This window comes from Saimiri boliviensis, chromosome 2, assembly GCF_048565385.1.
Source record: "Saimiri boliviensis isolate mSaiBol1 chromosome 2, mSaiBol1.pri, whole genome shotgun sequence".
NCBI classification, from domain to species: domain Eukaryota; kingdom Metazoa; phylum Chordata; class Mammalia; order Primates; family Cebidae; genus Saimiri; species Saimiri boliviensis.
The window spans coordinates 145624422-145641775 of record NC_133450.1 but is presented as its reverse complement, the minus strand read 5'-3'; the positions used below and the strand labels follow the sequence as shown (position 1 = coordinate 145641775).

At 33.8% G+C, this 17354-nt stretch overlaps 1 protein-coding gene across 4 annotated transcripts in view; it reads left to right on the top strand.

Moving 5' to 3' along the window:
- The window catches only part of VPS13A (vacuolar protein sorting 13 homolog A), a 235381-nt gene that overhangs the window by 162797 nt on the left and 55230 nt on the right, over window positions 1–17354 (top strand). For all 4 annotated transcript variants that reach the window (XM_010341278.3, XM_074394628.1, XM_003920858.4 and 1 more), the window contains 7 exons: window positions 1278–1407; window positions 8645–8877; window positions 11893–12046; window positions 12834–12980; window positions 13484–13565; window positions 14483–14552; window positions 15665–15770. In XM_010341278.3, the coding sequence (XP_010339580.2) occupies window positions 1278–1407; window positions 8645–8877; window positions 11893–12046; window positions 12834–12980; window positions 13484–13565; window positions 14483–14552; window positions 15665–15770 (922 nt within the window). The remainder of the gene's footprint in view (window positions 1–1277; window positions 1408–8644; window positions 8878–11892; window positions 12047–12833; window positions 12981–13483; window positions 13566–14482; window positions 14553–15664; window positions 15771–17354) is intronic.

The following is a 17354-nucleotide window of genomic DNA, read 5'->3' as shown; positions in this document are numbered from 1 at the left end:
AAATCGTAATGCTTATTTACATTTTCTTCAATCTCTTTCCAAATTCTCACTTTCTTATGAATGTAATTTGGGATTTTTCAACCAGATTAATATAAAATGGTTAGCTTTTCAAAATATATATTATTTTATTCAAGGCTCTTTTGGTGTTTGCATTGATTTGTAATATGTTAACAAAAAATGACTTTCTTTAACTGGTTAAGTTGTTCACCACTGGTTCTTTAGTATTTCTACATCCTAGTTGTTAAAATGTTATTTTAAGTTCACCTCTAGCTTGGTTGGAAAAAGTGTGAGTTATTTTTTTAGTAAAGATTTGTGGGTAGTGTTATGCCTATTGCTTGTTTGAAATGTCTTATTCTTACAAATTTACGACAATTTGGCATAAAATTTTATGTGATAACCTTTTTCTCAAAATTGTGTAGATATTGTTCCATTGTTTTTTGACATTAGACATCATAGAACTGTGAGAGTAGCATTTTTACTTTCTTGTAACGGTGATTTTCCTAGATATATGTTAGTCATTTTTTCCCCTCATTTTCTTACAAAGATATGTCTAGAATGAGACTGTTTCATTACTGTCTGAAACCCAGTGAAGTCTTTTAATCTGTTGAGTTAGCTCCTTCTTCCGCTTAGAAGAGCTATATTTTATTATTTATTTAATTGTTTTTCTTTCTAAGCATCTTTTTGTGAGTCAATTAAATTTCTTAGGTATATATTTCATGCTTTGTGATTTTAAAGAATAATTGAGTTATTATGTTTTTGCTCTACTTAGACCAATACTTAGGAAAGAGTTACCAATGAAATTCTCATAGAATGGATATAAATAAAGCCGGGCATGGTGGCTCACGCCTGTAATCCTAGCACTTTGGGAGGCCGAGGTGGGTGGATCACCTGAGGTCAGGAGTTCAAGACCAGCCTGGCCATCATGGTGAAACCCCATCTTTGAAAAAAAAAAAAAAAAGAATTGGTATAAATAAAGTAGTTGGAATAATTTTTGATAATTAACTCGTATTTAAAAATTGACAGAACAGTTTTAAAGACTTGAAAACCTTTATTTCCTAAGTAGAACATATGTTTTCTAAGTGGGAAAATAATGAGAAACATTCATTAGTGAACCCTTTTTTTAATTGTATAAGGTAAAAATTTCAGCCTTGTTTTAATCAGAACTATCACAGATTTCAATTAGTGGACTAAGAATTAATCAAGTATTATTTTAGTTTTTGAAAATCTATTTGTGTACTTGCATTTAATTTAATGCATATTTTTACTACTTATGTCAGTTCTCTCAGTGAAATAGAAGATTCCCTCCCTCCTGGAAAAGCAGTGTTTTATACGTGGGCTGATCCAGTGGGCTCTAGAACGCTGAAGTGGAGATGTAGAAGAAGCGATGGTGTTGTAACGCAAAAGGATGTAAGTATTGAGTTATTATGGTGTTACCAGCAGCGTTTTATTAAAAAAAAGGTATTTGGGCCAGGCGCAGTGGTTCACGCCTGTAATCCCAGCATTTTGGGAGGCCAAAGCAGGTGGATCACGAGACCAGCCAGGCCAACGTGGTGAAACCTCGTCTCTACTAAAAAAATACAAAAATTAACCAGGTGTGGTTACATGCACCAGTAGTCCCAGCCACTCAGGAGGCTGACGCAGAAGAATCGTGTGAATCCAAGAGGCAGAAGTTACAGTGAGCCAAGATTGTGCCACTGTACTCCAACCTGGGTGACAGAGTAAGACTCCATCACAAAAAAACAAAAAAGATTTTATTTTCAGCCTCCCTAGTTCTAAGAATTGCTTGTGGCCACACTTCAAAAAAACTGCCAAAAATCTTCAAAATAGTATTCAAGCATTGACTTAACCAAAAATGTTTAAAACCAAAAGTAGTCTTATTTCATTTACTCTTTATTTCCTTCTACTGTGTTATAAAGTTTTGTTTAGAGAAGAACTTTCAGCATTCACCTGAAAACAAATACATTCTCTGCACTGACAATCATATTAGGTAGATTTATCTACTGTAAGAACATTTAAGCATCTACTGAGTGAACTAAAACAAATTTATTTCTGGGTAGTAAGCTATGATGATAAAGTTATGTGCGTACATTTTCTGGTAACATTTAAAATACTTTCAGAAATTATTTTATTAAAGTTTTTTGTTCTTCAAGATTCCTCTTAATTTGACTCCTAATTTTTTTTTTGTTTTTCTTACTACTAGTGATTTTTCCTTCCTGCCTTTCAGTAGACTGTTGTGTCTCTCATTCCCATTTTAGAGGGGAGACTGAACATTTCCCTGTTAAGCGTGTCTTCACTCTACATGTTTTTTTTGGTTGGTTGTCTTTTAAATAAATACTCTGTATCACATTAAGACAGTTGCCTTTTACTCCTAGTTTATTAAAATGTCTGTGTCTATAGGTATGAATAAATGAACAAGTGTTGAATTTTTATCAAATGCTTTTTATTTTCATTTATTGAAAATGATTAAATGATTTCAGACTTTATCTTTTTTGGGGAATAAATTATATGATTGATTTTTAAGTATTACGTCAACCTGGCATTTCTGGGATCGGCTTGCTAATGTTTTAAGATTTATGCTCTTATATTCATGAGAGAAATGACCTATAACTCTTCTGTCTTGTAATGCTCTTTCCAGGTTTTTATATCAAAGTAATGCTGACTTCTTAAAAATGTTGGGAAATATGCATAATTTACCCATTTTCTAGCAGAGTTTATGTAAAATTAATATGATTTCTTCCTTGAATGTTTGGTAGAATTAACCAATGAAGTGAAACCATCTTAGTTGTCTTTGTAGGAAGCTTGTATTTTTTTCTGTGTGTTTGTTTTCAGAAAAACCACTGTTTTGCTCTTTTGATTATATATATATATATATATATATATATATATATGTGTGTGTGTGTGTGTGTGTGTATGTTTTCAGTTTCATCAATTTCTGTTCTAATCTATATTCCTTTATTTAATTTTTTGGGAGTTTACTTCTGAACTCTTGAGATGGATGCTGTGTTAGCCTATTTAGGCTACCATAACAAAATACCACTGAGTGTATTAAAAAACAAAAATTTATTACTCAGCATTCTGGAGGCTGTAATCTGAGATCAGAGGTCCAGCATGTTTGGATTCTGGCTTTCAGATGACTGCCTTTCTGTCTGTGTTCTCATATGGCATGAAGGGATGGGGGGAACATAAACTCCCTTATGTCTCTAAAGACTCTACTAATCCTATTGGATCAGAGCCTCACCCTTATGACCTTATATAACCTTAATTAGCTCCGTAAAGACCCCATCTTTAAATATAGTCACACTGTGGACTCCAGGTTCAACGTTAAGAATTTTTTTTTTCTTGAAGGTTTTTTACTCAATCCACTGAAAAAAAACTCTGATGTGGTATGTGTAAAGGGGTAGAGGTGGGTGGATGGAGTGGGTAGAGAACGGGCACAAAGAAATGTCAGTATCAAAATACAAAAGACAGTGAAGATTTGGATGGTTTGTAGCCAGGGATGGTGGCAGCAGCAAAGGTTACAAATTTGGGGGAGGTCTGAGAGTTTACAGTACAGAGCATGTCCTGTGCTGTCATATACGCAGATAACAAAGTAGTCGAATACACAAATCTTTCCATGCTTGTTCTGAAAGATGTAAACATCAAGCGCCAGGCGGTTGCCATGGTTGCCGGGGTGCGTAGAGTTCTTGATGCGCTTAGAATGCTGCTTCTTCCAGCCCTCTGCTCTTCGCAATTATCATCCCTCTCTTAGGCCCTTACCCATTCTGTTGGCTCTTATCATTCTCTTCCCTGCTTGATTCTCTCCTTCTGCATTCCAGGTCACCATCTTGGACCATCAGCATTATGAATTTTAGGGAGATAGTTCAGACCATCGCAGATAACTAAATCATTATTTTTTGTATTTTCTTCACTTACTATATGAAGTCATTCAGAGTTACAGATTTTCCTCCAAAAACAACATTAGTTTAGTCCCACATATGTTGATATGTTGTATACTTATTATCCTTTAGTTCAAAATATTTTCTAAATCTTCTGTTATTAATTTGTTTGCTTGTTAGTTACTGTAAGATACGTGTTTAAAGTCTCCCAATATAATCATGGATTTATATCTCCCTTTTGTTAATTTTAGCTTTTATATTTGGAAGCTTATGATTACTTAAGTACAAATTTATGACTGTTATATCTTCCTGGTAGCTTGATTCTTTTATCAGTATATAATGTTGCAGTGCCCTCTGCCCTCTACAGTACCTTTTTAGGCCCAAATGTAGATTTGCAAAACTATCGTAGTCCACAGTTTGCACCTACCTATTCAGGAGGCCGCAGGCCAGGAACCAGCAGGGTAGCAGGGAATATCAGGCATTCCTCTTGGCTGAGAGTCCTATGGCAATCCCACAGCAGGTTAGGAGATACTCTCCTTGGTCACCAAAAATGATAGATTTGGTGTAAGAGAACAAGACTCAGTTGGGTGTGATAGAAGCCACTCTCACTTAGAAATCTTTACTCCTACACATTTCTTGTAACAACCCATGAGCATAGCTTACTGGTTTTCTTCAAGGCACATACAAGCATTATCATACCGAGGAGTCTAAAGCTAGAGGTTCCTCTACTGTATTAAAACATTCATTCTTGACTTGTTAAAATCTGCCATATGAGGCTGGGTGCAGTGGCTCACACCTGTAATTTCAGCACTTTGGGAGGCCAAGGTGGATGGATCACTTGAGGTCAGGAGTTTGAGATTAGCCTGGCTAAATGGTGAAACCCCATCTCTACTAAAAATACAAAAATTAGCTGAATGTGGTGGTGCATGCCTGTAATCCCAGGTACTTGGGAGGCTGAGGCAGGAGAATCTCTTGAACCTGGGAGGTGGAGGTTGTAGTGAGCCAAGATTGTGCCACTGTACTCCAGCCTGGGCAACAAAGTGAGACTCCATCTCAACAAAAGAAAAAAAACACACATACACACAAGAAAAACCTGCAATATGAGCTAGCACTAGGTTAATTTTTTTTTAATGCTGTAAATTAGTATTCATACCATATTCTCAATAATATAAAGACTTCAGAACTCTCTAGTTATTTCCTTCTTATGTTCTATATACTGTTTTTGTGTATTTTATTTCTAAATAGATATAAAATCCTTTAAGAAGCATTTGTTATTTTCTACAATTAATACTCCATTTAAATTTGCCCACATATTTCTCTTTGTGCTGTTTTTCATTTTTTCCTGTATCTTTGTGTTTCCATTTGGGTTCCTTTTTCTTCTCAGTATACTTTTCTAGTGTGAAACTACCACTAGCAAATTCTCTTATCGGTTTTGTTGTCTGGAAATGTCTTTATTTTGCCCTTTTTTGGTGGGGTATTTCTGCTGGATGTCAAATTTCAGAGTTGGCACTTCTTTATTAATTCCACCTACTTTACTGTTTTCTTCTTCTCCTTGGTTTCCAGCAATTTTACCATTATGTCCTTAGGCGTGGCTTTCTCTCATCTTATTATGCTTCCCAGAATAGTAACTTGAAGTCTCTTGTCCAGTTTAGAAATTTTACAGCCATTATTTCTTCAAATATGGCTTGTGCTTGTTTCTTCCTCTTTACTTTAGGACTCCATAATTATATAAATGTTAGACTTTTTCACCATGTCCCTAATGACTTTTATTTTAATATATTGTTTCATCCTTTTCTCTCCATCCTTTAGTACACATACTTCTGGTTGATCTTCCACTGTACTTCTATTGCTGGGTCTAATCTGATCTTAAACTCATTCATTGAGTTCTTAATTATCAGTTCTAGGATTTCCATTCTAGAAACATTTGTCCCAAAATTCTCTTATCTTGTTACATAATTTCCTGAGTGTACTAATCGTAGCTACGTCAATACCTATGTGACAATTCCCATATATAGATCTCTTGTGGGATATTTCTGTATTTTTTCTTTTTTCCTGTTAGTTTTCCCTTAAATCTGTTCTTTATGCATTTTTTAACTATCCTGGATGTAGTATAAGATAATGAAAATGTTTAGAGATAATTTGAAGCTCTGTATGATATTCCCTTTGTCTTGAGAATAGTGTTTTGCCTTTGGGAGGCAGCTAGTCTTGAAGCAGATTACCTTCATCCAGGTGGAGATGACAGTGATTTGACTCTGATCTTCAGTTCTTGTGAGGGCTGTTTTAATCTAGTTCACCTTGGTGCCTGGAGAACAGTTCTTTGAGTACTCAACTAAAAATCTAAAATGTTAACCGTTTTCTTTGGCATGCCATACACTCCAATTTTGGTTCTCTCATTCCCATGGAACTACTCAATATTCAGCAAACTTTCTTAGCCTCATTCTCTGCTTCTACTTTTAGAATTGGCAGCTGGCCTTTGAAAAAAGCCACTTCAAATACAAATATCTCAGATTTTCTTCTCTCTCATAGCTTGGCCCCATTAATTTTTACTGTCTATTTAGTGTTTCTATCTTTTCAAACACATTTTCTTTTTTATATTTTGTCTAACTTTTATTCTTAGGAAAAGGGTTGGTCCAAGACCACTTAGTCGTCAGTTGTCAGTCTAATTAGAACCTCACCACATTTTTTTATTTTTTGAAACAGTGTCTCACTCTGTTGCCCAGGCTGGACTGGAGTGCAGTGGTGTGATCACGACTCACTGCAGCCTCCACCTCCCAGGTTCAAGCAGTTCTCCCACCTCAGTCTCCTGGGTAGCTGAGCCTACAGTCAGGCACCACCATACCAACCTGATTTTTAAATTTTTAGTAGAGTTGAGGTCTCACCATGTTACCTAGCCTGTTTTCAAACTCCTCAATTCATGCAGCCCTACTTGCCTCAGCCTACCAAAGTTCTGGGTTTGCCTAAGCCTACCAAAGTGCTGGGATTACAGGCATGAGCCACCACCCCCAACTACATTTAAAAAAAAAAATTAGACTTGTTAGTATATGGGAGTATAGCAGCATTTTGTATATTGATTTTTGTATCCAGTAAACTCACTGAAGTCTTTTATTTATTTTTATTTTTTTCTCTCTGTTGGTTTATAGTCTTAATAAACTTTTATTAATTATTCATTTTTAATTTCTCCGCATGGGTAGTTGTAACAGTTACAAATAATGAGAACTTTGTTTCCTTCTTTCCGGACCTTTCATTTTTCCTTTCTTTTTGCCTTATTAGACTAGCTAGGATCTTTATATACTATTGAATGAAAGTGATGATTGCAGATATCTTTGCCTTATTACTGATCTTAAATGCCTTAAACATGTGTGATGGTCACTGAAGTTTTTTGGGAGGAAAGGCAAGTTTGATAAGAAATTAAATAACTTCTCATCTAGTCTTTGTTTGTCAAAAGTGTTTATCATGGCAGGATATTGAATTTTATAAAATGTTTATTCCCACATAGGTGCTATTTTATTTTTTCTTACCTTCCTTTTTTTGCTTCCGATATCCATCTTGGATCACTTTCTTTTTGCCACTGGTTAATTCCTTCTGTAGAATTTCCTTGAGTGCATTTCTGTTAATTCTGAACTTTAGTGTTTTATCTGTAAGCATCCTTAATTTGTGTACTTTTCTTCAATGGAAGATATTTTTGCTGAGTAAGGAAATCTGGGCCGAGTTATTTTCTGCCAGCATATTGGTGGTATTTTCTCATTGTCTTTCAGTGCTGCTGTTGAGAAGTCTGATGTGGGTATTTTTGACATTGTATTTAGGAGGATTGCCTATAAGTGGCCTAACTTTAATTTTAAAAAATTTATGACTATTAGATTTATTCAGGAAAAGAATATTGTATTTTGATATAAAAATAATCTTATTCATTTGACCTATTGATTATTACTTTGCATATTTATATCATAGTGATTCTTTGAAGTTTATAAAGATAAATCAGACATTCATTGTAAAATATTAGAAATAAGTTAGTTTTCTTGATTCTCAATGTGGTTTTAGTGATATGTGTATATATATACATACTTAGAAATATTTATATACATATATATAGTTAGTATTATAAGTATCCCTAGATAATTAGTTTATGGTAACAACTCAGTTTTTAATTTCTGTGTATTGTAACATGAGTGTATACTATACATTATAAATGTCTGTACATCAGAATATTAACTAGAAATTAATGGCTGAATATCAATTATGAGAATTTGCTATCTTTAGCTTGTCACTGACCCTCAAAACCCTGATATTAGCACATTTATGTAAGATTCCTGCAGAAATCGCCTCATGATGAATATACATGCTTTGTAGAATATACACCTGAGATATAAGATATTTTTTATCCTGTTTGATTTAGCTATATAAGGAAATACAAATTTCAGATTGAAACAGCTTTTAATACATATCACATTGGTATAGTCTTAGAATAAAGCAGAAAAAAATACTTTTTGTTATTGATTAGCCTACACAGGAAGACTATTTGATTTTATTAAAATGTTGAAAATAAAACAATGGCCTGTTTTTGTGATTATTAACTTTATTATAGATAACACAAAGTGATTTCAATAATGTATATTTGCAATTATTATACAAATATTAATTCATTTTGTTGCCACTAACCTTATGAAGTAGGTGCTATTAATAGTTTCATTTTATAAATGTGAAATCTAAATTTCCGTTTGAGACCAAATTCTAATTGTTTGTTTCTGGTTTTTTTGGTGGTTTTGTTTTAGGATATGATGATGGCTATAGATTTGGGGACAAAGACTATTTATTTAGTTTCATTCTTTGAAGGCTTACAACGCATTATTTTATTCACTGAAGATCCAAAGGTATTTAAAGCAACGTATGAAAGTGAGAAAGCAGAGTTAGCAGAGCAGGAAATTGCAGTGGCATTACAAGATGTTGGAATTTCTCTTGTCAACAATTACACAAAGCAAGAAGTAGCCTATATAGGCATTACAAGGTTAGATGCATTAAATTTTGGATACATTTAAATGATCAGTTTCCAGTTGTTATTATAAAATCTAAAATTACTTACAGTTTTGTGCTTTGACTATTCATTGATACTGTGATGATGCTCATTTTTAATGTGTTTGAGAGCTTTTTTTGCCTTTTGATATAAAGATATGTCAGAAATCAAATTTATAAATCCCTTATGTTGTTAATTCTTCCACTTATCTAAAAAATTATATTTATTCAACTTACCAAAAGTATGTTTAGCATATCATACAAAATGCTTAATTCATTTTTCATTATCATCTACCACAGTTCAGGGTACATAATGCTGTAGTTGTTGGAGGATTAACATAAAGACAATCACTTTCTAATGTGACCTTGGCACTTTAAGATCTAATATGGTGATCACTGTGTGTATCATTCCTTGTATAAGACACCATCAGCAAATCTCTGCCTTATATCATTATTATTCCTATTCCTAAACAGTTTATTTGAAATTAATTTACATATATTAGTGTTTAATGTGAGAGTATTTCTTCTATGTAACCAGGATAATGTAATTTTAATCCTTGAGTTAAATTTTTGTACATTAATCTATAAGTGCCCCTGACTTATTTAATTGAATTAATGCCATTTTAAAAGGAATACTAAAGTCTATTTTCTTAGAAATGTTCATTCTCAAAAAATTTTTTTACTATTTAAAGAGATCAAATACACCATAGATTTTTAAGACTGTTAGACCTATTATGTGTTATCTTCTCTGCTAAGTGATGTTAATGCAAAGATAAATAATTCATGATCTCTAACTTTCTGTTTATTAAATGAATATAAGTTCTATAGGGAATAAACAAATAGAACGCTTAAATAAAATTAAACAGCTTAAGTATTTAAGCAGAATAAAGAATTTTCAGAATGTGGATAGATGTCTAAATTCTGTCTGTAGGCCTTTCAGCATTTTAATTTCAGTACAACTAGATGGCTTCCATTCACGTTCTGTATCCTAGATAACTATTTTATACTTTTTCTCTCCTTAGACTCTCATTTTCTCAGCTAACTACCTTGCATCCCACTTCACTGAAAAAATTGAAGCAATCAAAAGCAAACTTCCAGAGACCCACTTCCCCCTCCAATATCACTGCTTCCTACCTACAGGCATTTGCATACTACTTGCTGTACTGACATACTCCCAATAGTTTGCAGTAGGTGTATGTCCTCTTGTTTAAACAGTTTTTTCTCTACTTTGCACTGTATTTCATTTCCTCCTACCTGCTTGAGGGCATTGTTCCAGCAGTCCTCTTCTTCGTCTCTCCAAAGTCAACAGCTTTTAGCTCTCTACTGCATTGTTTCTTTCAGTGTTACTTCTCTCAACAGGAACAATTCTCTTGAGCTAACTTTCCTTGCTCTTTTGCTCATTTCTTTGTTTGCATTTATAACCAAACTCCTCAAAAGTACTGACTTTTTCAAAAGAACTTAACATATCTAGTATTCTCCAATTATTTTTCATTCATTTTTTCTGTAACCATTCCAAACAGGATTTTGCTTTCAACACTCTATGAAACTGCTTTTGTCAACATTACCAGTGACCTGCGTAATGCCATATCCAGTGTAGAATTATCAGCCTTTACTTCATAGCATTTAACACAGATCCCTCCTTGATGTAGTTCTTTCCCTGGAGTTCAGAATACCTCACCATCTTTGATTTTTCTTCCTATCCAGTCTCATTCATTGATTCCTTGTCTTCTCTCATCTGCTTACATTGGCCAAATGCCTTCCGGCTCTTAGACCTGTGCATTTCAGTTTTATGATTTCAAATACTGCCTAGAATTTCTCTCTTACCTATGCTTTCTGTTGTACCTGTCATCTGACCTTGAGACTTGTATATCCAACGGTGCATGCAAAATCTCTGTTCAGATACCTGAGAGACTTCTTAAATTTCATTTGTATACACCAAACTTTTTTTTCCTCCTTCTGCCAAACCTACTTTCCAGTCAGAGTTAATCACAAATAGCTCCTTCTAGTTGTGCAGCCCAAAAACATTGAAATTGTCTTTGATTCCTCTTTTTATCACACCGAGACCTAATCCATTAAGAAGTTCTGTGCTAGTTCTACCTTCAAAGTGCACATAGATCTGACCACTTTTTTATTATCTCACTGTTCATAACCTCATCAGGGCTGTTGCCATTTTTCACCTGACTTACTGTAATAAACTAACAAGTTTTCTTGTTTCTAGTCTGGACTTCACTCTTTTTTTCTTTCCATCCACTTCAATACAGAGTGTATTCTTAATGAAACATAAACCAGATTATGTTGCTAGTTGTCTTATAACCGATCAGTGGTTTCTGATTTCATTCAGAATAAAACTCAGCATCTTTACAGTGGCCTACAAGGCTTTACTTTATTTGGCCCCTCACTGTAAGTCTTAACTTTATTTTCTATTCTTAATGTGTTCCTGACATGCCAGCCTCCTTGCTCTTCTTCAGACACTGCAAGTATGCCTCCTGCTTTAGGTTCTTTGCTTTAGATGGCCCCTCTACCTGAAATGTTTTCCTCCTCTTGTCTGCTGGGTAACTCTCTGAGCTCTTTTAAGGTTGCCAAAATCACTTTCTCAGTGAGGCCCCCGTTGACCACTCTGCTTCAATATTGCAGACCCCACCATTTTACATATGCCAGTTTTCCAGATCCCCTTTGCCCTGTCTACATTTTCTTCTTTCAAAAGCATTTCACCTCCTACATATTAAATTCTACTAATTTATTTTGTTTACTATTTATTGTCACTCTCCAAGTAAAATGAAGCACCAGAATGCCAGAGATGTTCACTGATACGGCCCTAACATCTGTAATAGTAGCTTAATAGGTGGTGGTTGAATGAATTCATGTTTTAAAATTTGTAATCTGCTCACATATAACTGAGGCTTCAGTAAAATTTTACTGAAGGTATGGTAATTCATGTAATAAATCAGTTAAAAATAAATATGTTAATAAATTCGTATTAAATACTGTGATTTTTGCTTTCTTATATAAGTTCTGATGTGGTTTGGGAGACAAAGCCCAAGAAGAAGGCAAGATGGAAGCCAATGAGTGTAAAGCACACTGAGAAGTTAGAGAGAGAATTTAAGGAATATACTGAATCTTCACCTTCAGAAGATAAGGTTGTTGAGTTGGACACTAACATTCCGGTAATATTTTTAAGTATTGACATGAAGTTTTAATTTTTTATCTGTTGTAGTTTGGTGAATCACTAGTGAAATTTCAGGAAAGTTTTGTTTCATTATAAAACAAAATAATCCTGTCATACATACTTTGTATGAAATATTTTAAAGAGGTGGTTATTTATATTCAGAAATCAGGACAGATGGTGTGTCAGGCCTATAATCCCAGCACTTTGGGAGGCTGAGGCAGGCAATTCCTTGAGGTCAAGAGTTTGAGACCAGCATGGCCAACATGGCAAACCCTGTCTCCACTAAAAATACAAAAATTAGCCAGGCATGGTGGCAGGCACCTGTAATCCCAGCTACTCAGGAGTCTGAAGGATGAGAATCCCTTGAACCCAGGAGGCAGAGGTTTCAGTGCTCCATCCTGGGTGACAAAGCAAGACTCTGTTTCAAAACAACAACAACAACAACAAAAAGAAAAAACTTACTTTTAAGACGCTAGACACTAATGGTCTGTTCTTTGGGTTAGCAGGAAACATAAAATTGTTTTATTCTTTTCAGTGTACTTTCTTTAATTTTATTTTTCCTTTATTTGTTTTTATTATGGTACATTTTAGTAAGTTTAAAAAGTGATACAGTGAAGTTTTGTAACAATTACATGAATATGAGAATTTTATGGACATGGGATATAAAGATCTAAATCTAAACCAATACAAATATTTAGCTTACTGTTTTAAAAAGTTTTTGGTATGAATTTCTAATTCTAGTCATTTATAGATAAATTTCTTTTTTTGTTTGGGGGGGATTTTAGGTTTGCTTAACACCTACTGGTCATAACATGAAAATTCTGCAGCCGCATGCAATAGCTCTAAGAAGAAATTATCTTCCAGCATTAAAAATGGAATATAACACATCTGCACATCAATCATTATTTAGAATTCAAATTTACAGAATACAGGTAAGTCTTTCTGCAAATACAGGCAAAATTGTATTCTAAAGGAACATAGTAAGAAACCAGATCTATTCCCATGGTCTGTTTTATCTAGTACTTCAGTTTCAATGTTGTACTGGCCTTATTATTATTATTATTATTATTATTTTTGAGACACAGTCTCTCTCTCTGTCGCCCAGGCTGGAGTGCAGTGGCACAATCTTGGCTCACTGCAAACTCTCCCAGGTTCAAGAGATTCTCCTGCCTCAGCCTCCTGAGTAGCTGGGATTATGGGTGTGTGCTCCCTGCCACCATCCCGGCTTAATTTTTGTGTTTTTAGTAGATATGGGGTTTCATCACGTTAGCCAGGCTGGTCTCAAACTCCTGAGCCCAGATGATCTGCCACAGGTGTGAGCCTTCGCGCTTGGCCAGTACTAGACTTTTTGATCCTTTTTATTTCTTAAATCCTGTTATTCTGGTCAGGTTGTATAATTGATACATTAATATACTGATGTTTTTTATTTTCTTAGATCCAAAATCAAATACATGGTGCTGTATTTCCCTTTGTGTTTTATCCTGTTAAACCTCCAAAGTCAGTCACCATGGATTCAGGTTTGTTTTTATTTTTAGATTTCCATAAAAGCATTTGTGTTAGCTATTTGATTTATTTTACTGTAAAAATATAAAGTGAAACTATTCTCAAGTTTAATTTTTTAGGATCATTGTAAAATTAAACTGCTTGAAAAAGGACCAGCAAGTACTGTACTCAACTAACTTTGATAAGACTGAGTGAATCTTGAAGAAAATATTAATTAGAAATATATATTGAAATTTTTAGAAATATTAACTTTAAAAGTAGATTGCTAATCTGTAAGCCTGTGATTTAAAAACCTTTAAAACCTTTGAATGAATAATAAGAATTTCAAATCTAGAGTGTTTTCTAACAGCACAAACTCCATGTTCTCCAGATAAGAATAACTCACAAGTTCCTTCTACCGTTTTCTTTCCCTTTGCTTTTTTTCTTTCCTGCCTATCCATCTTCCCCCTATTTTGTCTTCCCTCCCCACGACCGTACTTAACTTTCTTCTCCCCTTGCTTTCCCCACTCCACCCGCACCACTACCTGTAAACTGTCTTGTTGGGAGTATTCTTTATAATGTCCTCAGAAGCTTTATAACTCACTGAGAAGCTTTTTGGCCATTATATGTGCTTAAGCTCTTCTACCTAGAAGTTGGGAGCAAGTCCCCAGAATTTGTTTTCATAAAAGTTTTCGTGATGATTCTAAATGCATGCATACTTCTAAACCACTAATTATAGAATTAGTTATCTTCAGATTGACTATAGATAATTTAAAAAACAATGCTAGAGTCTGAAATTAAGATTGTAATAGATCTTGCCAGTATCAGTAATTTTAGCTGATACTCATTATTTAGTAAATGATTTAATTTTCCATTGTGCTGTATATTGCAAGAAAATGCCTACCTTTTGCTTAAAGCATCATGGAAATAATTATATTTATAACGTTTGCAGCACCAAAACCCTTTACAGATGTCAGTATTGTCATGAGATCTGCAGGACATTCCCAGATATCACGTATTAAGTAAGTGTCTTGATACATTTCTTGTATGTTTATTTAATGTTTGATTTAAATATATAAATTATTTATATTCTTTAAATGTTAGACAAGTCAAAGATTTAAGCATAGGGCATTATGACTCACACCTGTTATTCCAGCTCTGTGAGAGGCCAGGTCAGGCAGATCACTTGAGGTGAGGAGTTTGAGACCAGCCTGGCCACCATGGTGAAACCCCATCTCTACTAAAAATACAAAAATTAGCCAGGTGTGGGGGCACGTGCCTGTAGTCCCAGCTGCTCAGGAGACTGAGGCACAAGAGTTACTTAAACCCAGGAGGCGAAGGTTGTAGTGAGCTGAGATCAAGCCACTGAACTCCAGCCTGGGTAACAAATCAAGACTGTCTCAAAAAAGAAAAAAAGAAAAAAAAAAAGAGAGAGAAGGCTCTGTATGAAATACATCTAGATATTTACAATCATCGTTTCTGGATTTTGGATATTGTATTATTCTCTTGTATATGTATTTTTGTTTGGGGTTGTCTGTAATCATCTATTGTTTTAGTAAAAGGAAAACTAACATTTTCATCTTCACTTACTACCCATTCTAAGAAATAGAACCTGGACAGAAACATCTGTCTATGTGATAATCTTGTATCTAGTTTCCCCTACCTTATAGCCAAGGCAAACGATCTTTATTGTCTTGCTATTTAAAATATAGTGTTATTGTATATGTGTACCTAAACATTATACCTTTTAGCTTTAATTTTTTTCTAATTTTTAGAAAATTGTTTCAGGCCAGAAGTAGATGTTGGGACTTGCTTTTGTTCATTCAGCATTTTTATTAAAATATATTCATTATGTTGTATGTAGCCATAATTTACTCATTATCACTAATATATAGTACTCTGTTTTATGACTCTGTATGACAGATTACTTATCCATTTCCTCTTTATGGCCATTTTCATATTTTGACTTTTTTGCTGTTATAAACAATTTTCCATGATTTTAAAAATTCTATTCAACTAAATAGTCCTAAGTTTCCAAGTTCTGATATTGATCTCGTGCTTTTTCTCATCTAATTTTTGTAACACAGTTGTTAATTGATGATTTTTTAAAAATGTTTTCTGCTTTGTAATATAGGTATTTCAAAGTATTGATTCAAGAAATGGATCTCAGGTTAGATCTTGGTTTTGTCTATGCTTTAACAGACCTTATGACAGAAGCTGAGGTGACTGAAAATACAGAGGTAAGACCTAAAGTAATAACATTTGATGGAAAGGATTAAAGGTAGATAACTTTTAAAAAGGTATTATTATACATTTATAAAGGTATTAAAATCGCTTTGTTCCATTTAAAAAATACAATTAAATACATTTTTATTACTCTCTTGTGGTACATACCTTTTTAGAAATCTTATTTTCTGATGATAAAAGATGGAAGCAAGACAACTATTTTAGCCTTTTTAAGGTAAATTAGCAAATAGGAGGAAAGGTTTGGGATGAATAGTAGGGAGAAAAGCATGATAATTTGTTATGTTCACATCACTTTTTTCCTCTTTTATTTTCCTGGATTACTTTGGCTTGGCCTTCGCTTTGATTAATAATTTGGAAATTTAGGGTATGTCCAAGATACTTAATGAGAGAAAGGATGGGAAAGTTAAAAGGTAGTATCATCTTGGTGGCTGGAAGACTATAAAACCATAGTTATAAGGTGGGTCAGATATAGTCTCTTTTTCACTCACCCTCATAGAAAGAATTATTAAGGAAAAACTTCATGGATGGAGACAAGAGCAAATTAATAACAGATTATTGGAGTATAGATAACATACCATACATTTCACCCATTTAAAGGATACGGTTCAATGACTTTTGATGTATTCACAAAGTTGTACAGTCATCGTCGTGCTCTAATTCCAGAACATTTTCATTATCCCCAAAAGTAACTGCCTATGCAGCCACTGACACTGTGTGTCTTTAGGTTTTCCTATTCTGAATATTTCATACAAATGGAGTCATAAATTGTGTAGTCTTTTGAGAAGGGCTTCTTTGAATACTTTCAAGGTTCATCTATGTTGTAGCATGTATCAGTACTTCATTCCTTCTTGTGGTCAAGTGATATTCCGTTATATGGATGGGCCACATTTTGTTTATACATTTATCTGTTAATGGACATTTGTGTTGCTTGTTTACACATTTTGGCTATTATGGATAATGTAATGAATACTTGTGTACAAGTTTTTATGTGGACATAAAAGCTTTATTTAAAGTCTTAAATGAAACTTTATTTAAACTTAATCACCATTTGATTAAGCAATTCCACTCCTAGGTATATAGCCAAAAGAAAATTTATTAGGAATGGAATTGCTCAATCACATGGTAACCTTGTATTAAATCATTTGGAACTGTCAGACAGTTGTGTAAAGTGCCTTCACTATTTTACATTCTTACCAGAACATATGAGGGCTCTGATTTTTCCATATTATCACCAGCACTTGTTAACTGTCTTTGATTCTAGCAATTATAGTGGGTGGATGTGAAATAGTTTTTCATTGTGGTTTTGACTTGCAGTTACCTGATGACTAATGATTTTGAGCATCTTTGATATGTTAATTATTCTTTAATATGTTAATTAGTTATTTTGCATATCTTCTGTGGAGAAATGCCCATTTAGATCCTTTGCTTATTATTTAATTGGTTATTTGTCTTTCTTACCGAATTATAAAAATTCTTTGTATATTCTCATACAGGTCTCTTATCAGATATATAATTTTCAAATATTTTCCCTCATTCTATGTGTTGTTTTTCACTTTCTTGATATCGTGTGTTGACCA